The sequence below is a fragment of the Cryptotermes secundus genome, unplaced genomic scaffold (assembly GCF_002891405.2).
Source record: "Cryptotermes secundus unplaced genomic scaffold, Csec_1.0 scaffold2443, whole genome shotgun sequence".
Classification (NCBI taxonomy): domain Eukaryota; kingdom Metazoa; phylum Arthropoda; class Insecta; order Blattodea; family Kalotermitidae; genus Cryptotermes; species Cryptotermes secundus.
The window spans coordinates 46007-70138 of NW_019733897.1; the positions used below are offsets into that span (position 1 = coordinate 46007).

General features: G+C 37.1%; 1 protein-coding gene and 1 long non-coding RNA gene across 3 annotated transcripts in view; one reads left to right on the plus strand and one right to left on the minus strand.

The window, feature by feature from the left end:
• On the plus strand, nt 1–20083 carry LOC111868370 (cell division cycle protein 23 homolog). 2 transcript variants are annotated; one of them, XM_023858956.1, is made up of 11 exons: nt 10–52; nt 138–261; nt 2181–2315; nt 4426–4771; nt 7986–8163; nt 8757–8936; nt 10609–10773; nt 13143–13389; nt 14065–14254; nt 18006–18080; nt 19466–20083. In XM_023858956.1, exons 2-11 carry the CDS (start codon nt 158–160, stop codon nt 19562–19564), a joined length of 1719 nt encoding a protein of 572 aa, XP_023714724.1. In that variant the 5' UTR covers nt 10–52; nt 138–157; the 3' UTR covers nt 19565–20083. The 2 variants fall into 2 exon arrangements, with proteins under 2 accessions (XP_023714723.1, XP_023714724.1); XM_023858955.2 differs by having other exon boundaries at nt 1–261.
• Nucleotides 18955–24132, minus strand: part of LOC117282623 — a 9550-nt gene continuing 4372 nt past the window's right edge. Inside the window, exon 3 of the long non-coding RNA XR_004513436.1 lies at nt 18955–19180. This is a non-coding gene — a long non-coding RNA (uncharacterized LOC117282623). The remainder of the gene's footprint in view (nt 19181–24132) is intronic.

Sequence of the window (24132 nt, forward strand, 5' to 3'; positions counted from 1 at the left end):
TTTGGAATTGGAACTTGGGAATCCGTGCATGTGATAAGCGATGAGGTGTAAGGTTTGTAATACACATTTAAGTTTGCGCGGAATAACAGTTAATGTGTAGTGGAGTCATGTGTAAACAGTATATAGTTATCTTGCAGCTTTAAACGTTATTGTTCAAATGGCCGAAGAGTCAATAAAGTTAGATTTGAAGGAAGTGAAATTGGATCTTCAGAAAGCAATTGTAGAATGTTCTCAGCGAGGTTTGTTGCACAGTACAAAGTGGTAAGCTATAGAATTTGGTATTACACTTTTCATAATTACAGCAAAGACTAAAGACAAAACTCGGCCTGTTCTGAATCATTTAGTATTCTAAGTATGTTTGTTATGTGGACTAAGGCTGTTTGTTGTTTAGTTGATTTTGAGGTTATGTTTTTGTTTGTCATATCTCGATACCGCGACAGTGATGGAAGTCATGAAGTATGCAACTGAGATGAAGGTGATATGTGAGACCAATAATTATTTGGTTTATAGGAATATTGTTGCATTCTGTAAATTAAAATTGTGGAGAAAGTTTAGAATACTCTGTTATGTAAGCTGTTCCAACTTCTGCAGTTCACTTAACCTTTCGTAGCCTAAAAACAAAAAAATCCCCACTTAACTGAAGCAGCTAGTTGGGGATTAATTGATACATTTGGAAGATTTACTGACATGGTATGTGGTGTGAGAGTGATGTTTACCAAGGGAAAAAATTAGTATATTAAAATATATTATTTTCTTCATCATGTCTGTTGTTTTGCCTGAAGGTGTGAGGCATCAGAAATCAAATGTTACTGTATTAATATAACAGGGCAAGCAAGTGATTTATAATGTCTTGTTTCATAATGTTAACGTTTGGCCAAATTCATTCATTCATTCATTCATTCATCAGTAATCTGTCAAGACGACAGGTCCACAGTCTCTTCCAAAACAGTTCCTCCACTTGATGCGATCTAGATAACGTTTGGCCAAATTCATTCATTCATTCATCAGTAATCTGTCAAGACGACAGGTCCACAGTCTCTTCCAAAACAGTTCCTCCACTTGATGCGATCTAGAGCTTTCTCCTTCAAATGACAGTATCCTCTTCTGTCCCCAAGGTCATCCAGCATCTTCTTACTTCTTCTTCCTCGTCTTCTTGTCACTTCTATCCGCCCATCTGTCTTTCCTTCGATAACTTCTTTTAGAAGGCAGTTCCTGCATAAAACATGACCAATCCAATTAGCCTTCCATTTTCTTATTTCATGTAGGATATTCCTCTGCTCACTGACACTGACTCACTGACTTCTTCATTTCTCACATAATCGGTCCAACTGATCTTCTCCATCCTTCTCCAACACCACATTTCGAAGCTTTCCAGGTGTTTCTGATCTACTGCCCTAAGTGTCCATGTTTCAGCCCCATACAGAGCTATGCTCCACATGTAGCATTTCACTAGTTTCTTTCTCAAATTTAAGTCCAATTTGCTGGTAAAAAGATTCTTCATCTTTGTGAAATGCAGCTTTTGCCATGGCAATCCTAGATTTAATTTCACAAATACACCTTCCATCATCTGTTAACAAGCTACCCAAATATTTAAAACATTTCACATTCTCCAGTTCTTTTTGGTTTATCTTTATTGTGACTGAGGTTGGTTGTTGGCCTAATATAATGGTTGAAAATATTTTTATATTCCATGTTAGATGAAACAGACATGCCATCATATTTTATTGCAATGATGTCTTGTGGTAAAATTGATTTACCACCTCTTTCTGGCAAAATCTTGAAAGAGCATGTTGGTTTACTTACAGAATCACCTCTTGTTACTTTTATAGGCACCTATATTCTTCTGAAATCCTGTGCACTTTATTATGCTTATTATTCAATCTCCTTAAATGTCTGAGTGTGTAGTGTTTGTGTTTCATATTCCTTATATTTTAATCTTTGCTATGTATAGCGTAAAACAATTATTATTCTCTAGCTAGACATTAAATGCATCTAAAGATGAAGTGAATTAATATGTAAGAATTCAAGACAAATTTTCAGTAGTAGAAAATTTGTATAGCTTCTGTAACTCTACCTATCACCATTGAGAAAGAAATGCAGTGTAATGCCATTAGTAATAAACTATCAGTGTGATCTGTATGTAATTGTGTAATAAATATCACTGTTATTAACTCTTACAGGTTGTCAGAACTGAATTTTGCATTACAGGAGGTTAAGTTAGAATCTTCCAATGCTTTTACACAACTTGACAATGATGATGAAACAGAACATTATTTGTTGGCCAAAAGCTACTTTGATCTGAAAGAATATGACAGGTGAGACAAACTCTACAAGCTGTTATAATGAAGTGAAAGAAAATAATAATGTGTTAATATTTAGTATAACAGTAGACACCGAGTTTCTTCTGTGATATGAAATACCTTTGTCAGGTGAAATACTACACTTCTGAAGGCACTTCTTTTATTGAAAAAGATTTTATCTTCAAAGAGTGTAGGTCCAGAAGTTGGTTTTGGAAATTGAGCAAAGACCTCTTTGTCCTAGAGATGGTTCTGAAACAAATCAGTGATGTAGATGAAGCTTAGTCATAGCAGAACTTGAGTCTGAAAAAAAAGTTTTTGTAGATTAATTAAGTCAGCAATTCTGCAGTAGCAGTTGTATTTGCCCTGTATTGCATTGCTTGCCAAAAAATGTGTTGAAATTTTGTCGAAACTGCTACACTGTGTAGCAGTTTCGACACAATCTTAATTGAATATCTGTAAAGAAACACCTGAAGATGGTCGTTTGAGGCCGAAACATGTAGTGTTAGAGAGTGTGTTGTTGAAGTGTAAAATAGAAAGTGTTGCAATTTAGACGGATTGTAGACAAATGGACGCTAATAGGATCTTAGAGAGAGATAGGATGGGATGGATTGGATTGATCTGGCTCAGGATAGGGACCAGTGGAGGGCTCTTGTGAACATGGTAATGAACCTTCGGGTTCCATAAAATGCTGGGAAATTCTTGAGTAGCTGCAGATTTGGCTTCTCAAGAAGGACTCAGCTCCATAAGTAAGTAAGTAAGTAATATGATGACCAATACTCCTTTACATCTTGAAACATCCATGTTATAACAAAGTTTCATATGTCATTTGGTAGATTCTTATGTAAATTCCATATGATTTCAGTTTTATCGGTGTATTTCGAGTAGATTCAGAGACATGGTGTTTTGTATCATTTAATGCTTCCATGACTGACATGGAAACACCCAGCATCACACAGTCTTCAACATTTTATGTCTTCAGAAGCACAGAGTTATAAAACAAGATACCCCATACTTTTATTTATGTCATAGCAACATGCGATTATATCAGGCTTCATCCAGATAAAGGATTCGGGTGCACAGGCTTTTGGCAAAATTTGTTGTGCTTTGCTTGATACAAAAGAAAATTAATTTTAAGATTATCCTGTTTAATATGTACATGATTGAATGTGTATCACATGAAGTTTGTCAATCTCAATGAAATTAGTATCTTAATTTTCATATGTTTTCATATAACTGTTAGTTTAAGAAAACACAGTGACCTGTGTCTGAAGTAGACTCATATATTATGTGATAGACTGCTTAGTTGGATGGTTCATATTCAAATTAATTGGCACTGTTACATGCAGTTGTCTGCCCATCAAATAACTCAAGAACAGAAAGCCAAAGTGTTGGCAGAGTGCGGGAATCGGGAACAAATACTCCAACGACCAGTTTAGAATATAAACTGTATTTGTGACTTGAAAAATACAATAGTAGGAATACATATGTCTCGCCTTTCCAGTATCCAACTCAGAAGTGTTCAGGTTACACAAAAAAACAAAAGACAATCTCTACAACATCTGTTTCAGAAGAATATATCGAACACACTTTCAAGGGTACCAACTTTTGATTTGCAAAAACCATCTCACAACACCAAGAACTGAATTTAAAATGAAACCAACCTGGACATGGTAGTGTTTCTTTTCCTTGCCTCAGTCTTATGAGTCAGGTAGTGGAATTTTGTGCATTTAAAATGTAAATGTTACACTTCCCATCACTTGCCCACCAGAGCCTCGTTTGTGTCAACATCTTGCAGTCCTGCACCACATTAATGTTTGTTTGCAACAAAGTAAGGGAGACTTTAAGAGATACATTTTATCCCTTGAACTCTTGATTTCTGGATTTTCCATTAGAGCCTGTTGATTTCTTGATTCATTTATCATCGGGAACATAAATCTCACTTTATTTTTGTTTGTGGTAACATTTGAAGCCAATTGGTAAAAATAAGGCTAGAGTTAAAAGTTGAATTCAAAATTTGAAGCCACATTCCAGGCAAATTAGAATTTATTTGACCTCAGGCATCCCAGTCTATAGGATAGTTGGTTCTGTTTTTATAATTGTCAATACCATAGGATCTAAATTTCAGGTGTGCCCACTTCACTGAATTTTGCCAAGTACCCCGTACACGCTTCCTCCATTTGTACTCGCGCTATCTGTCTGGTGAGAAAAAGAAGATAGAGGATATGACAGACATTACAACACCACCTGATCCTACTCAGAATGCAAGTCTTCGTGAACTAGGATCTGAATTAATGAGGGATCATTTAGCCAGGAAACTAGATGGCTATGCACTTTATTTATATGGTGTTGTACTCAAAAGACTAGAATTGCTTGGAGAAGCTGCAGAAGTTCTTGTTGAGGCTGCACATAAAGAACCAATGCATTGGGGGTCTTGGCTTGAATTGGCAACTTTGATCACTGATCGAACTAAGGTGGGTAGATCCAAGAGAAGTACCTGCTGATGAGGCTTTATGGAATCGGTTTAAACATGTTTCTCATAGTATATTTACTGCATGTTTATGATTTCATGTCCTTGTGCCACTTTGCTAGAAGACTGAATTATTAAGTAGTTGGCTGTATTAAAAATTGAATTTAAGGAATATGATGTTCAAATTCTCAGGAAGTCAAACCAGATTGCATTCATATCATAGTTTTATTGGAGCCATTTTTAATGTTTCCTCTGTTTTCCTTTTACTTTCTGCATGCAGCTTGTATAGCCACAGAAAGGAAGAATGTGTAATATTTTGGACATTTTAATGGTTGGTGAAAGAGCTCAAGAGATGCATTACCATGGGTTAGCTTGTTGAGTGTAGTAAAAAGTATGTTTACATTCTGATTGTAAATATGTTATATGCAAATGATTTATTATCATGTGTAGGTTGCAGACAATGAAATAAATAATGCCCAAGATGTGTTCCCTGATTTTAACATGTAACATTTCATGTTGAATTTTTAGATATGTTTATTAAAATGTTTGTATGAAGCATACTTCTGGGTGAGTGGGTGTTATTAAGTTGCTAATAGATTTAAGATGTATTTCTGGAGTCTTTGTTGGCATGCTTTAAAGTGATTGAGGTACCATTTTGTGTCAGAAATTATTATACCCTCCAACTGATTTTGTTGTGTTTACATTGAAAAGGTGGAGAAGTACATTACTGAAGTTTGCCATTTGTATCTCGCCATTCATTTGTTTGTTTGTAACAACTTGAAAATAACTGAAAAACTTTTAATAAACTTTTATATAAGGGAGTTTAATAAACTTGTCAACCCATTTCAGTTTTGGTTAATATTGTACAACAGCAGTGAACACTACCTTTGTGTCTATGAGTATGTGCTTCTGAAGTGCAACTTGCTAAGTATTTATCAGAGCAAAGAATATATTGAACAGATGTAGGCAAATTGAGGACACATTTTATGCTCACTACACTTTTTCTTTGAGTTGGGATAGTGCAGTTGATATAGTGATGGGCTACAGGCTGGATGGCCAGGGTTCGATTCCTGGCAAGGCAAGAGATTTTCCTCTACTCTACAGTGACCAGACAGGTTCTGCAGTCAACCCACCCTCCTATCCAGAAGGTACCAGGGGCTTTTTCCCTGGAAGTAAGGAGGCCAGTTTTCATGGTGTTTGCTCTCCAACTGCTCCTGGTGCTCCCTCCTCAAGGCCACTCTTCCCAAGGGACTTCCTGATAAGGTGCCAAGAATTGGGCCCAAATGCATTGGTACATTGTTGGGGTCCCGTTTGAAAGGATAGCCATCAATGTCGCAGGGCCCTTCCCAAGGAGCAACCAAGGAAACCAGTATCTCCTGATGATTATGGACTATTTTTCAAAGTGACCGGAAGCCTATGCCATTTCCAGTCAGGCTTCAACAGCGGCAGAAGCGCTAGTTACCAATTTCTTCTGCCACTTCAGAGTACCACAAGACCCACATAGTGACCAGGACTGTAACTTTGAGTCATGTCTGATACACAGGTTTCTGTAGTGCCTGGGAGTGAGCAAAATGTGCACCATGCCCCTGCATCCACAGTTGGATGTCATGGTGGAATGCTACATCAAAATGGTCAAGGAAGACCAACGGAAGGTCATCACATCCCACCAGAGGGTTTGGAACACAAGATTACCCATCTTCCTCTTGGCCTACAGGGCATTCACTTATGTCACTATGTGCACTATGTAATACGTGCATAGTTTGCAAGAGAACTCTGACTGGTCTGTGACATGCTGTTCTGGGCACCCCCGACAAGGAATGACCCAAATTGATCATGCAGCAAATTTAGTGGACCATCTACACATCAACAGTTATGCTTGCCAACACCTGAAGCTGGCCAGTGGCTGGATGAAAACTTGTTGACAAACTGACAAGCTGCACGGGCTACTGGGGACCAAGAGAATGTGGCTCTGTTGCGCAACTTGCATGAAGGGTAATTGCCAAAGCTCCAATCCGCCTAGGAGGGCCATACGATTTAGTCACCTGGATAAATAATGGATCGAGGTTGGTGGTGGTACACCTGGAATGGCTTGCACCTTATCAGTGAGCCGCGCCGGATGAGCAGCCTTGAGGATACTACATGCAGGGAACACTTAGTCTGTGCCACTACATAAACTTAGTAGGGGTATGCTCTGATGTATATAACTTGGATAACCAAGAGAATCACAACAAATAACCAATAGATTGCATCCGACAAAATTGTATTTAAAAATTCATGACAACATAGCAGGAAATAATGCAACAGCCTCCTTCAGCATACTGTCATATGTCTGCTAAAGTTTGCACACGATCCAACAGAAGTTTTAGTCTGAAATTTTAAATACAAATTTTTATAGTATACTTTTATTTCATTCATATCATATATCATTTAATATTGTATCCACTTTCTATCAGTTTTTACCTTTTTAATATTGTGAATATATTACCAAAATATATTTGCTGCAATACAGCAATCTGTTAACAAATACAGATGCATATTGTGCCCAATGTGTTTAATTACTTGAGATATATTCATTTAAGGCCTGATGATGACCGAATTGTGATCAAAACATGTAGCATGACTATATTTGTAATAAATAAGTAAAATATACATCTACTATCTCCTTTGAAGATATTTCCATACCACTCATTGTGTTGTGTTGTGTTGTGTTGACAGTTATAATACAAAAAAGAATCTAATACTATACACACAACAAGATGCAATCTATATAATAAAAATATTGCCTCAGTTTTACAAATCATATTGTTTTCCGGGAACCTGCATAAATTGGCGTTACCAGCAGTAAATTTTTCTTTCTCTGAGTTGGTTGAACGTTCTCAGTTGGTAATAACTTTGATTAGGCCAGTTTTGTTATACATCTTGCACTTTGGTAGAATGGAGTTTAAGAAACTTTATATATATATATATATGTTTATATTGCACTTTATTTCTTACATTCCTGGAGTTTATTCTCTAATGACATGTGACAGTTTAGTGTGATTTACGATGGGTTCTCCACCATACTTTTTTGCATATCATGTTATAGATAGCTTCATGGTGGTAATAAGAACCTTGAAATTATATATTTTGCATGCAGTCCAGATTACGAACACTGAATGTTAGCCAATATTAAAATAAATTTGATATTTTGTATTACTGAACTAAGTTCTATGTTCCAGCTCAATTCACTTGTATTACCAGACCACTGGATGAAACACTTTTTCCTTGGCCACGCATTCCTAGAACAGCAGCTGAATGATGATGCTCTGGATATTTATTTTGCCCTTCAGCAACAAGGTTTTGAGAAGAGTACTTACCTCATAGCTCAAACTGCTATTGCTTTCCATAATAGAAGAGGTATTCCAGTGTAATTTATGTTTAAGTTGTATCTCTTGTGTGATAAATGAGACATAGTGTACAAGGGGGAAGTAAGAAATTCACACAAATGTTTCATCAAAAAGCTATGTGAGAGCTAGTAGGTTAATAGTAAAATAAATCTTGCAAAGATGGTGTGTAAGATTTGTTTCTTTTTTATTTGCTAGAAGATTACATAAGTGAGGTTTGTTAATAAATGTATTCTGGAAAATTCAGTAATGATTATATTATCCCTTTAGTGCATTTATTGTTTTTGGTCTGGTATAGCAATGGACTGTGTGTTGGATGGCCAAGGTTCGATTCACAACGGGCAATGTCTGGGGCCCACAAAGGGTTCTTTCCCTTGGGTAAAGTGGTCAAGGAATGAGACTGACCACTCACCTACATCCATTGCCGAGATCAAGAATGGTGGAGAAATACCTCCACTCCCCCATATGTCTTCTTGGCATAAAGCTTAATTAATTAAGCATAGGGACAATTTTACCTTTACCTTGCAGTGTCTCACCTTATTCTGTTGTCATATGTTCGCAGATTCTTTCCTTTCAGTTAAATTATGTGTTTTATTTTGCACTCAGATGTAGATACAGCTATAACCACATTCCGTCGACTACAAAAATGTGACCCATTCCGTTTGGATAATTTGGATACATACTCAAATCTCCTGTATGTGAGAGAGCTGAGAGTGGAATTAGCACGTCTCGCACATGAAGCATGTGAGATAGACAAATACCGTGTTGAGACATGTTGTGTTGTGGGTGAGTTAATATTGCAGTAAAATGTTATGTAATAAAGAAAACTGTTGGTTCTAATGATACGTTACGTATGTAGTTAGGCATTTTACCTCTGTGTAACAGTTGCTGTCAAAGAAAAAAAGGAACCACAATGTATACATACAATGATTCCACTGCTGAAATTTTTTTGTTATGAATTTTATGAGAATTAGGTATGAGCACAAATTCATCACATTGGTAAAAGTGGTTATGAGAATTTGTGTCTTCTGGGATATAACTCTGTATAATCTGTTTAATTGATTGATTGATTGATTTATTTAACATCCATAACTGTTAAGAAGAAAGCAGTCTTCTGGGATTTGGCACCGTGTATATGTGGTTAACTGTTACATTATGTACAATTGGACAAGTCAGTTTAAAAAAAAAATATGAGATTAAACATCACATCAAAATGACTAATAATATAAAAAACCATAGAAAAATAACATAATAAGTCAGAAAAATAACATAATAAGTAATAACATAATAATGTCAACTGATGTTTCCCAGAAATCTGTCACCTTCATCTTCAGGGATGAAAGTAAGCCAGGCAAGAAACCAGTAATGCTTGCTGTCTGCTTCATGCTGATTTCTTGCTTGTCTTACTCTTCATCCATGAAGCTGGAGGCAGCAGGTCCTTCCAAAATGATTATTGGCTTTCAGTGGACTACACAGCGCTATATTCTAGAAGACAGAAAGAACTCTCCACCATCCTCTCTGGTCTTTCTTGTAGTAGCATTGCACGTGTCAGAGACAGTCCCATTTGCACTTGTGCTGTGCGTTCATTTTCTTGGGCACCCATCTTACTAATACAGTGTTTTGATATGCCAGCAGTTTATGATGTGTTGTACTGATGGTGATATTTGTGATCACAGCAGCCTGCCATACAGTTACCTGTCTTGTCCTCTGCATCAGATCCTCTGTGTGCACCACACCACCAGTGTGCAGCTGATCAAAAAATGATAATCAGTTTATGAACTATGACTCACAGTAACAAATCATCTTTTATTCAACTCAATATTCATCAGTATGTAGCTCTTCAGAAGGTGATATCAAAAGATACTGACTCACAGTAATGAATCTTCTTATATCCAACTTCGTAATCGTCAGTGTTTAGTTCATCAGAAGATCATATCAGTTGATGAACTATGACTCACAGTAACAAATATTAATTTATCCAACTTGATATACATCAGTGTGTAGTTCATTATAAGTTGATACCAGTTTATGAACTGTGATTTGCAGTAAGGAATATTCTTTTATCCAACTTCATATTCATCAACTCTAAATCCCATATGAATGGCTGGTACCCCTGCTTTATATGTCAGATCGAAAGTTTGATCCTTGGCCCAGAGGTCAGCTATCGTAACATAATTTTGGAGGTTTTCCTCGGTCCCTCTATGGAAAATGGTTTTATAGTGCTTTAAAATGGACCCCACCTACTTCCATGTCCTTCCTGATTTGTAATTTTTCAATTATCCTCACAAATGAACAAAATATGACTTCCATAGTTGGCAGAAAATCATTAAATAAAGAAAAAAACACTGATTTCGAGTTTTAGAATTCACATCGCAGAAGACCGTAATGTTGATACGCACTGTTGTGATAACCTTAAATCTTGCCTTCTGCTTTATTTGTTCATACAGTATTTTTACAGGCAACTACTACAGCTTGAGATCAGAACACCAGAAGGCTGTGTTATATTTCCAGAGAGCGCTTAAATTAAACCCTCAGTATTTGTCAGCTTGGACTCTTATGGGTCATGAATTTATGGAAATGAAGAACACTAATGCAGCAATACAGAGCTACAGGCAAGCCATAGGTAGGTACATCTAAACAGCAATATAGTAGCAGTGTCATCATTTTGCCAGATCCGTCCACCTCCTCTCCTTGCAACCTGTCACCTTAAGAGCCCTCATAATGTTGTTCTCCCTTCTCCTTGGTCTTTAAACTTGATGTTTTCCAAGATATTTCCCAATAAAAATTTTGTATACATTCATTGTTTACACACATGACTAGCCCTTTGTAGCATCCTTATTCTCACTGTCCTAATAATAGATGTGGTAGGTAACCCGATCCTTCTTCATATTTGGTAATTAAAACGAGAATTGTTCAATCAGTATACCGTTAACCATATACTCTCTTATCTTCAAGGTAAACTGTAAGTATTTTAAATTTGAACTTTACTTAAAATTCTAATACATTTATAAAAAAATTCTCATACTGAAGAAATCCAAATGCAAGTTATAAGACATTCTAAGTGGAAACAATTTTATATCTTATTAGCATGATTTTTTAATCAGTCTGTATTTCTAAATGATGGATGTTGCAGAAGTCCAACTGTGGAGCCAGAATCTAAGGATGGCATGTTTCTACACTACTGATTTCAACAGTTGATAGTTATTCAGTAGTTCATACAGCAGTCTGATTGTTGAACCCATTCATGTATTTTATTGTCATTAAAATAATTAATTATTTTTAGATGATGCATTTATAATACATTCTGAGTGTACATTTTTAAAACAGTGTGTATTCATAAGCCATTGATATAAAAACATGGAACAAGATATGATTTTACATGAGAATAAATATTTTCCAGTTAGTGTTCTTGTCTTATTTGCGTAATGTGCTCAGAACTGAATTGTATAAAGGGGATGTCCATTCGTTTGTTATGTATTTCATTTCAAAACCTACTGTGTAGTTTTCGGTATAATTTTTTTATTGGGTATCTGTACTGAAATTCCAAACAAACTCAGCCGTGGTTCATAATGATCAATTGTGTCCCTATTTTATGTGAGACTGAAAACTAACTGTAATTGTTTTCACTAAAGACAGTCGTCATACAAAAAATTGGTTTATGATATAAAGAATTAGATCTTCCCTGAAGCATTGTATGAAATAGTGATCATTTTTATTAAATTTAAGGAAATAATATCTGATTCGGTGCATTGTGATACCTAGTGTCATTAGCTTTGGGATAGCCTGGGGCTGCAGTCAGTCAACATGAAGGGAAGTGAGGTGCATAAAATCATAAACAGAGTTAAAAATATACAAATCTGTAGTGTCATATGTTGTGAAATATTATACTCAAGTGTAATTTCTTCAATCAATACACATGTATACTGTCTCAACACAGCCTTGTATACAATTAGTATTTATCATATAATAATTTTATACACTAGCTTTGAAATTTAAGTGTAATACAAAACTTAAAAAATATATTGGCCTGTGTTTAAAGCATAAATAGTAACAGCAGTTTCTTCAGATTGAATATATTGTAGCCTGATGCTCATTAAGAGCAAATTATATGAGTGCATATATGTGTCGTGTTTGTTGCTTTGTATGGACTTGAAATTTGGTCTTTTACCTGAAAGGAAAACATAGGTTTAGTGTGTGTGAGAACAGGGTAGTGAAGAAGATATTAATTAGCTAAGAAAGGGGAAGTGACAGAAGATGGAAGAAAATTTCATAATGAGGAACTTTGTAATTTATGTGCCTAGCAGAAATGATTACCAGGAATATTCTTGGAATGCTTTTGGAGGTAAAGGGCAGCCTGTGCATAGGGCTGACAACCTTGCCACCATCTATGAGCAGATTGTCTAGAAAATGTGGGAACCTCAGCATCTCACAACCCTATGGGCCTCCACGGCCTGTTGCAAGGAAACGTTTACTTACTTTTACCAAATATTATGGTGAAAAAATCAGTGAGTGTGAAGTGGGCAGGGCATGTAGCATATATGAGGTGAGAAATGTGTCTACTTTTGATTAGGGAATCTGAAGATAAAGACTCTTCATGGGTAACCTAGGCATGAATGGAAGGATAATATTAAGATGAAAGTAGGATGTGAGAGTAGACTGGATTTATGTACCTCAGGATATGAGCTTTCATGATGGTGGTAATGAAATTTCAGATCCTATAAAAGGGAATTTCTTGACCAGTTGAATGTTTATTGTCTTCTCAAGAAGAACTGTACTCCATTTAGTGCAGTCATTTTTTTTCGCTTCCTGACAATTATCAGACAAAATTAATCTTACAGGAAGTTGTCTCAAGGAATAAGATTCATGCAGTTTGTAAAGTAGAATATTATGGCACTATGTTTCACTTTTCTGTCTTTAAATAAAGCTGGATTTCATGTAGTGTTGATCTGCCTTCACTGTTAAACTTTCAAATTCTGATGTTTTCCATGTAAGAGGTGAACAGAAGAGACTACCGAGCATGGTATGGACTTGGCCAAACATATGAGATCCTCAAGATGTTCTTCTACTGCTTGTATTACTATAAACAAGCTCAGCAGTTGCGGCCGAATGATAGTCGCATGCTCATTGCACTTGGAGAAACATATGAGAAACTGGATAAGATACAGGATGCCCTGAAATGCTACTACAAGGCTCGTAGTGTTGGTGATATTGAAGGAACGGCACTTCTTAGACTTGCAAAGTAATGAACCAGACATGTCTGATTTCATTTTAAATATAATTTAAGTTGAGTCTTTTGTGTGAACAAATATTTTTATTTAATGTAGGGCACTGTATCATGGCTGGTAAACCACTGTTTTATTGATTGTCTATGAACATAAATAAAGAAATTAATACTGTTCCAAGATTGTTTAAATAGGATCTAATTTTAAAGCCATGTAATATTTTGTAGGCTTTTGAGGTTCTCTTGGCTGTGACTATGAAGATTGCCATCTTCAGAATTGTGACACTGTGCAGTCTGGTAGATCATTACCAATCATAATGCCCTCGAAAAATGACCCTTTTTAGGACCAAATATTCTTTTCAGTGTTTGTTTTGTTTGTATTGATCTCAGAGTCCAAGTCCTGGTTCTTCATCTCTATGCCCATACCACTTTGTTCCATGCTCAATTTGTTCTTTACCTTGTAGACAGAGGAAGCAAATTCCTCTGGAATGTTGGTAATGTTCTACTAGATTTTATAGTGTTGCATCCAAGAAGCTGAAAATGCTCATAATGCTTTGTTTCATAATCATACTGCAAGAAGTATGTTACAAGTAATATTCTGAATAGGGAGGTCCTGCTTCATACTATCCTTGTTGAGCCAAGTTTTACAGATCTACATTACAGTTTTTAAAAGTAGATATTGTCTTTTTCCAGATTGTATGATAAGCTGAATGAGTTCAGTCATGCAGCAGCTGCATTTACAGAATATGTGACAAATAATGAGCCCCATGCAGACAAAAATGAAATAAGTCAAGCATACAAATATTTGGCTAACTTCTTTGTCAAGAGAAATCAAGTAGATGAAGCCTATCAGTATGCACAGAAATGTCTAGAGTTTGAGGAGGTAAGTACACTGTAACAAGAAGTTTGTTGGAAGAGCTTATAATGCTTGTTTTCCTTCATGTGCTTCCCTCTGGCTAGAGTAGGTTATGTGTGAAATTTGTTGAAACTGTCATGTTGTCACTCTGTAATTGTTAAGATAATGTTACGTTCAGAATTTGTAGGTATGTTTATTATCTGAAATATTTCAGATGTCTAGGTCAACTGATTGATTAGTTATCAGCATCAAACCAGAAGCTGAATATAGTTTTTGCACAGCAGTGACATTGTTTGATTTCTGCAACAGAAGTTGCCTGGTTTCATATCTCTGTGACCATGCAAAATTTGAGGGTCCTGGTAGTAGTTTTGCTTCCATTTCACAGACACATGGATAGTACATTGCTGTAAGTCTGTTTTCGTTGTTAAATAAATGCAGTGTCACGATTGTGAAAAATGCCTTAGAATTTTAATTGATAAATATTTCACAATAATGCTATGATACCTGAGTAAGACCTTCGGTGAAGTAGGATTAGAGGTTCTTGCAGCGGTTGTTTTGAGAAGTTATGTTCTCTGGAATATAATGCCATATAGTCCCTTGAAAGTCAACCAACATACTGAACGGCATTATATCGCAAAAGGTAACCCTTAATTCTGGGAAGAAATTTTTTCAGGTACTTCAGTGTGTATGGTGAAACTGGGTAGTAATATTTACTCACTTTGGTGAACCATTTCTGCGTTCAAGAAAGTCGTCTTCTGGGTTTAGGCACCCTGTATTCTTCGTTTTGGCCGACGTTTCGGAGGAACGTAGCGCCTCCATCTTCAGAGCAGTTGAATGGCTTGGAATGCGGAGAGCAGTAGCTGTGGTGATAGGATGTGAAAGGTGCTGCTTATATACGAAGTAGGCAGGGGGGTGGTTAGGGAGAATGGACCAATGGGAGCAGTGGGGAGCGATTGGCCGTTTCTCCCCCCCTCCCTTAATCAACACACACCATATATGGTCTTAATCGCTCCCCACTGCTCCCATTGGTCCGTTCTCCCTAACCACCCCCCTGCCTACTTCGTATATAAGCAGCACCTATCACATCCTATCATCACAGCTACTGCTCTCCGCATTCCAAGCCATTCAACTGCTCTGAAGATGGAGGCGCTACGTTCCTCCGAAACGTCGGCCAAGACGAAGAATACACGGTGCCTAAACCCAGAAGACGACTTTCTTCATTGTCATCGCCGTGAAAACCTCAAAACTTACATTTCTGCGTTGTTTCCACTAGTATGCATTTTGACTGTGTTAAAATTGTCAGGTGTAACTTCAAATTTTCTAAAGTCTCCATAAGTGTGGTTAACATAGTGTCATGTGTTAGTGACTAGACATGGGGTTTGGTTTGGTAACTGGAGTTATTGAACACACACAACTACAGGTGAATAAAGTGCTGTCACAAATTCACACTCTTTACAATTCACTATGCCATGCATTAAGTCTTCACAGTCTGCTGTGTCTCCACCAGTTGTTGCTTGGTAATGGCTCCCAATGTTGTAGATTCATTTGCTTCTGGTGCTTGGTGCCTCCAGGTGTGTCTCCACCTTCTTAACTCCTCCAAAGTGAAAATCAGAATTAAAGTCAAAGTTATGTTATGACCGATGAATGAATGAGTGAGTGTATAGGGGGTGGGCCTTCTTGGCCCCTGCACTGCGGCCAATATTATGACCGATGGTCAGTCAGCTAGTGTTTCTTTGTTTCAAGCACCCACCTGGGGCTGAAGACCAGATTTTTATTACTGTCAGACGGTTGCGGGTTTGTTGATGTGGGGCGCCCTCTGTGATGAAGGATGGTACTGATGTTTACAATTGCTGCTGGCCCTCACCACTACAGTCATTCTTGGAACTGAGTCCCACAGGATTAATGAACATATTTTAGTGTCTCAGATCTGAGACTCCCCCAACCTGGAACATCAGGTCCTCATATTTACATCATCTAGGAACAGGGTGGTCCATTTATACCCCCAGGCACTGGGTTCCCTTTTTCTGCCTCCTATGACTTGCAGTGCTACAGCAGAGGTATTCGATCCTGCCTCCACACTGGCACTTCCTCAAGGCTCAAACTAGATCTCATTATATAGCCCCTGCACGAATCCAACAGAGGACACCACTACAAATGGTTCCTCTATTGTTGCGTGCTAACTGTTGCTGCAGTCATGTAACTTGGTTGCCACGGAAATGGGTTTACAAAGCCATTACCTAACAACGGTCATCTCTTCTGGCTCCACAATCCTGGCTTTAAGCCATCATGTTACAGTATCATCATACAAGTACGTCAGTTTACTATGGCCATCAACACCAGTTTCCTAGAAACTGGGTTTGAAGGTGGGAAATCAGCTGTAGTTTATGTGTGACTTAGAACAAAATGCATCTGAAATTTCACACATGCAAGTAAGATAAACCTATGGAAGTGTTTGAAGATATCACAATACAGTATGGGGAATCATGAAATCCATTATTTCATTTCGCCCAAAAATGAAGACAGAACATTCCAATACCTAGATGATATATATAAAGTTGGTGTAAAGACGTTGTGCATACTTTGTCATATATGACAAAGTATGCAGAACGTTGGAAACAAATTCAATTACTAGTTGCTGAATATACAAGCTTGGTCATCTACACATTGTATAATCATTTGGACCTGTAGTGTGCGTGCTCTTATTTCCCTGAAGATACCACTGATGTACTTTTATTTAGGGTGATGGTCACCATAAATTATTGAAATTTAATCAAAAGTGTTGGAAGTATTTTTCAGATGATCACTATTATGTTTTTTGGTTCACCTGAATGGCCCCTGTTTTCGGAACTAGAATGTTCACATTAACCAGGCAGTAACTCATGATGCATAAACTTTAAATACTGAAGATGAATGAAGTCTGTCCAACCATTCAGGTGCTCAGATAGACTTGAAAGGATTCTGACGATGGTGTATACTGTACTTCTTCTGGTGCTGATGATGGGCACATCCAGACAAAGACAGATGAACTGGTTTCCAAAGTCCACTATTTCATATTCAGGGGTGCTGAAAACATGTAACTCCATCAAAATCTGGAGGTCATAGTTTTTAACCATCCTATATATAATACAAATGTGAAGAACTAAAAATTGCTCATACAGAATTTTCAGTTCTGTCCAGTCATTACAGCAGTCACATCCAGAGCCTTCTACTTCATCTGGCCAGTACTTCCCAGTCCCTTATTGATGTCATTTCAAAATATTTATTAACAATTATTTTGTAATATAGGGTGATTCATATAGAACCGGCCTGATGAAATGAGCTGTAATGTAAAATATGCCATACAGATATTAAAGTAATTTACACATATCTTATCTTATATTGTGTGCCGTGATTAGAGCAGGTGTTGAAAGTGTCCGCCGTTTTCAAGTAGGAACTAGAAACACTCGCTGTTCAACAGTGGACTCCATTACTGTCGCCTACGCACTGCAGACATGTTTTGGGATTGTCCTTGACCTTGCAGCATAAGGGCTGCCACTTGCTGGATCATGCACACACCATTCGACTTAGCAGAGCCCACGGATTATTATGTCGTAATTGTGAGCGGTTATATGCATCACCTGTGAAATTATTAGCAAATTCATTGGGCTGGTTCTATATGGTTCATTATTTTTTAATGATTCTGGTAAGAGACTTGCAGATGAAGATGCCAGATTTAATTTTTGCAACGGTTGAACTGGTATCATTTTGATATTAATCAAGATATCCTGGTTTGTTACAGACAAAGGAAGAAGGAAAAGCATTACTGAAGGCTATTGCACAAAAGAGGAGTCAACAGGAAGAAGGCGAGATGCAAGTATGTTTATTTATTATTAACCCTTCAAAAGCTAGTGATTGTAGATTGTGTTTCCGCCTGTTTGACTTTGGACCACTAATTGTAAATACTGATTCCCTAAACCAATATAATAAAACATACATTCTTATTGAATCATTCATTTCAGTGTTCAGTCAGGTATGTTGACATTTGTAGAGTTCAGTTGTTGAGATCTCAGTCCTCAGTCTCCAAAACACAAAATTTTTCTGCTCACAGCATAAAGTAGTACATTATAGTGGCTGTTACTTCTGCATGACACATGACAGTATGTTAATCACACATGGCTCATCGCTTGATTATGTGTGGAAGAATATGCTGAAAACGCTGTTGCAGCAACAGCAGTAAGTAATTTGTAATACCATGGTTTCCCACGGGAGTGGATAGATAAGGAGTAACTAACTAGTTGTTCTTTTTGAAGCTAGTAGTTGCTCATCTGATCAAGAAATTCCCTGCATTTCATGCAACTGATGGTTTATTACAGTGTTCACAGTAGCCCAGTTTTGGTCACTATTTAAGACAAATGAATCCAAGGGTTAAGGTACTACATGCTATGAAGAATTGTCTTGCTTTTCTGCCTTCAGTCTATGTGGGAGCTCCTGGGTATGAGCCTTTGCGACTTTTGACTAATTTGTTGTGATGTATTGAATGAGATTCTGTGTTTCGGTTATTGCAAAAGAAAGTTTTTGTGCTTTCATCAACAGTTACTGTCATAAGCTCCAGTAGATGATCACACCATTAGTTAGCTAATGTGTTCTCCAGTATCATATTCACATGTATGAGTGACTATATACAGGGTTTGGATTGGTAATTGGATTTATTGAACAAGGTCATAACTACAAGTAACTATAGCTCTGTCACTAATTTTCACACTCTGCAATTCACTACAGCACATACAAAGTCTTCTCAGTCTACTGCATCTTCATCCATTGTTGCTGGCAACAACTTCCAATTCCATAGCTTCCTCAGCTTCCGAGTTCACGTCCTTACTGGCCAGCGACTGTGGCACAACAAACTCCTACTCTTCTAACTGCCATCTTAAGACTCTCATAATTGCAGCTGCTCCTTGTTATCTGGCCTCAGCACTGACCACACAGAAAACACCATTTTCAACAGTTCTTTTTGTGTATGTTTGTTGTGTCCAGTACTGTTTACAGAGGCATTACCTAGCAGTGGCTTTTGTGTAGATTCTTATTTCGTGGTCGTTGCCTAACAATGTTTCTACATACCACAGTATAACTGACGAATGTCTGTGTTCAGCTCAGTGACAGAGAGTCATGATGTGTGATTTCCTCAGTGTGCAATATTAATTTAATCAGAGCACAAGAATGACTTAGTAATTGTGTATGTTTCTTTAATCTACTTTGTAGGTAGAAGATTCTGTATCTGTCATCAGAGTGAGACCTAGATTAGCTGAGGGAACTCCCAACAATCAGTTCACTCCGATGAATCTCAGCTTCACTACCTGAAAAGCGAATGCTTGAACAAGAGTGTTATTCTGTTAAAAATATTTGCCCTTAACAGATGTTGAAATTGGAAAATGCAAAGAGAATATGATCAGTGGTATTGAAACATAAAGGTATATATAAATGAGTATGGACCATACTACTTGAGAACATTCAGTTTGTGAATCTGTTGTGGTATGTGTGGATATGTGTCTGTGTGTGCATATTTGTCTTGTTTCATGAATACTGACATTTATTTCAATGCATAATATTTAAGGGATAACTAATTTAATAAATTCTTGAGTTCAATTTAATTATCTCACTGATGTATCAAGAAATTCTGTATAGTAGCTGAAGACTGATAAATTGTCATAACAACAAAATCTGTCATCAATTTTAATCAGCACAGTCACTATCATGCATAACTAATACTGAAATATGTGCTGCTCTAGCATCAAGTTAACAGAAATTTATTCATTGTGTTGACAAATTATGTAGCAGTCGACCTTACAACCAATTAAAAATAAAATTTACTAAAAGGCAGACGTTTAATTTTTGTTGTGAATGGTATCGTAACTGTATTAACTATCATTGTCTTTAGGACTAGTGCCTTACTACATTATCATGATGGTACATAGTGGGAGTGCAGACTGGATCAGCAGGCCTTAAGAGACTTGATTGCAAGACTTCAAGAGTCAGTCTTGTCTTGAGTCTTGAAAGGCAACAGTCTCATTAGATGGAGAAGGTGGGATATTTTTTCAGACTTAAGTGGCAGAAACAGTTAGCTTTTTCATAAACTATAAATAGAGAATTACAGTTTTTCTTTGCAATAGTGACTAGTCTATGGAATGGATGTTTGATGAATCAGGGTTTAATTTTGGAAAGAGCAGGACAATTTTTTTCTTCTCTATAGTGTCCAGACCATCTCCAGCCCAGCTTCCCGTTTAATCTTACCCCGGGATAAAACAGCTGGGGCGTGAAGCTGACAACTTATCTCCATCTAATGCTGAGGTTAAGAATGCATGGAACTCTACCTTCGCACACCATTGACTTCATGGCATAATTAAGTACTTGGACAGTTTGTGAATATGATCTGTTAAGTAAATTCTGTTTGTGACTGCAGCCAGTGTAAGTTTTTGTTTAAAACTGAGGACTGATGTTGACATTATATGTTGCCTACAGTAGAAGAGATTTGTATTTGTATTGTGTTATGGAAAAAGGACAATACCAAATCCGTTTACAGTACAGTCTGAAGAGGCTATTTCAATGAAAACAAAGGGAAGACAAGTGGGAAAGAATTTGAAAGAGACCAGGTGTGGTTATTTGAGCTAGTTTCTTCACACATGTATAAAGAAACTCACAAGAATAATAAAATGACCCCCACAGCTAGTATCAGTTGACACATGATGTAATAATATTCCTCTTGAATAGAAGTCACCACCTTAGTGGGTGGGCTAACAGACTGGATTTGGATGGGGTACCATATCTCTTCTTTTTTGGTACTGGATGGGTTGATTTGGCAGTACTCCTCTAGCCTTTTATTTGGAAGGTAGTTGGTTCAGATCTTGGCCAGGACACTGGTTGGTTGTGGTTTTCCTTAGTACCTCCAGAAAAATGCTGGGATAGTATTTTGAGTAGGCCATGACTGCTACATTCCATATCCTTTCCTATTCATCCCATTATTCAGTACTATATAGTCTTGCCACTAAAAGTATCATTAAATTGCACAAAAGAGGAATCCTTTTTGGCAGGCCTATTATATATCTGTAATGTTTGTGGGAGCCACCCACATAGCATCAAGCGCTAGCCAATTAATGCAGACCATGGCAACTTCAACACCCATTGCTTTGTGCACCACCTAGTGACAACGTACTTCCAACACACTAGTCATCAGTGACAGGCTAGGAACCATCTGCTTCAAAAGAGTAGCTTGGTAAACACGTTTCCCACAGAGACCGATTCTTGGTAAACAGCCCTTGGCTAGGTAAAGCCTACAACAATACATGACAATAGTGGACGTCCATTGCTGGTCAATGGAACCGTTTTCCATAAGGACCAGCCTGTGGTTATGTAAGAGGAAGATAACAGCAAGAAAAATACACTGAGAAGACAGTTTAAAGCAGAGGAATTTCCATGGTCCAAATCGCTATGAAGCAACGACTAACGAAACCACAGCAGACTTGAAAATTGGGAGTGTGTTTCAGCTGTTGTAAGATGCTTGTCTGTGTAAACATTCTACCATCAATTAATAGTTGTTATATAAGTTTACTATGTGGTTGTCTCGTCAAGCATCGACAATCCCACATGCTTATTTCAGCTAACAGATTTGGCATGAATTTATGTCTGAACATACCACATCACTTTTCACCCTTCACAAAGAATTATGAGCTTACTCAATTCAGGAGCTATTTCTGCCATGTTTTGTCTTTCTGTCTTATATATAAAAATGCAAAGATTAAATGTCGTGAAGTATAATCTTAATAGTATGCATCCTGTTGTGTGCCATAAACAAGGTACACAAAAAAAAACGTTGATAGGATAGTTTCTGCTTTGCTTTAAATACAGAATATTGTTGTGGAGACTGTATACTTTACACTGTGTACCTTGTCCTGAAGTATAATTTTGGTATTGTTTTGTGTGGGTGTGAAACTTGGTTTTTCACATTAAAGGAAGAAAATGGATTGAAGATGATTCAGAACAGGGTGCTGAGATGAATAAATGGATTTAAGGAAGAAGTAACATAGGCTAGTAAACTTTTTGCATAATGAGGAGTTTCATAATTTGTATTTTTCTCACAGTATTGAGGATGATGAAAATAATTTTTAATGTAGGAATGAAATTGGTCATAGGTCATCTACAGAAAAGTTGTCAGGTAAATTTCATGTTGGTTTAGATTTTCTATTGAAATTGCTGCTTGATACAGATTACTTTTTCTTTTTTTGTAACCCTAAATATAACTGCGAGGTGTTTTAGATAAACATGGTGTTTCTTGATAAGATATGTACACATTTTATAGATCCTACCATTCAGTTTTCGTACAGTGAGCCATTTTTGAGTAGTGTGATGAGTTTTGGTCTTGCATGAAGGATGCTGATGCCAGCTGAGAAGATGAGCTTTTCTGCTGTTCTTAAGATAGCAATTGTCTTTCAGATTTCTTATGTGAAAATGATCTGGCTAACCTGCATCATTTTTCCCAAGGCCCCTCTTGACGTACACTTGCATGCATGTGTCAGAAGATGCAGTTGAATGGTTATTAGGGCCTTATTCATTATAAAAATTTGCGTTGCTTCTTTATTTACCATAACATGTACCCACCTTAATTAAAACGAATCCAGTGCACACTCACCCATCCATTTCAGTAGTATCCTCCCACCTACCTGTAGTTTTCAGTCCATAGGACCAGCCAAGAATGATTAAATTATGCATTCTCACATTTACATCAATTTAACAACATATTGCCATCAATCTTATGGCCCTTCCTTGTAACAGGGATGAAAACCAAAAGTTGTAAAATTACGAAACAAGTCTATAAAGAAAGTAGATGACCTGACTCCTATCTTCATGGATTTTACATGTTCCAGCGCCCACACCACGAGCACCAACCAACTACTTCTATATAAACATTTTTCATGGACTGTACAGAAAACCCCATTTCCAACAAGGCGTGTTTACCGATCTGTTGCTTAGAAATGACAGTTCTTCTGTTATTGAGTGCGTGTTAAATTTCCATGGGAACCTGTTTACCGACCGTTTTCTAGCAATGAACCATTCTGGCTTTCAGGTGTCATGTCACAATATTTTGGTGTGTGTATGCGTTCTGGTTCCAAATAAATACCAAGCTTGATGAAATATGTTTACAGTTCCTCAAGCTGTTGTTAAAGAGAGAAAAAGTTAATGCGTTGAACAGAGAAATAATTAAATGTCTCTTTTCTTAAATTTTATACAAAGCTCTTTCAACCGCAGTTTTCCTAGTGACGATTTAGTATGACTGGAATATGGAAAAATGTGTTGGTTGTACTATACATATACTAACCATAGCCAGCGTAATGTACTCCTTGCTAGCAGATTTATGCATCATTACTTCATCTATACATCCTTGGTGCTGTTCACAGTGGCCTCGCGGTCTAAGGCATGAACCTTCTTTGCCCACCCAAATGCTGGGATCTTAGGTTCAGATCATACTTGAGGCATGGATGTCTGTGTGCATTTATTCTGTTTGTGTTGTTCTGTGTGTATGTAGTGGCCTTGTGATAAGCTGATCCCCCATCCAAGGAATCCTACTGGATGTGTATAGATTATGAAACTGAAAAAGCGGTCAAGGTCCACAAGGGCTGTAGAGCCATAGATAAGATATATCCTTGGTTTGATTGGTTTTCAACTTGTTTTGTTGTTGCTTCAGCAGAATAAAAATTTTAAGTTATCCATATTCTGATTTTACTTTGTTTTGTTATAGCGGTGGGATAAGTGGTAAATCTAGCTATACATCTGCGGGCAGGTTCATTTCTAGGTGTTTTTTAATCTCCACTCTCATTGATAGGAACACCATTGCTGAGGTGTACTCTTGTATAAGTTCTCTGTGGTTATTTCTTCAT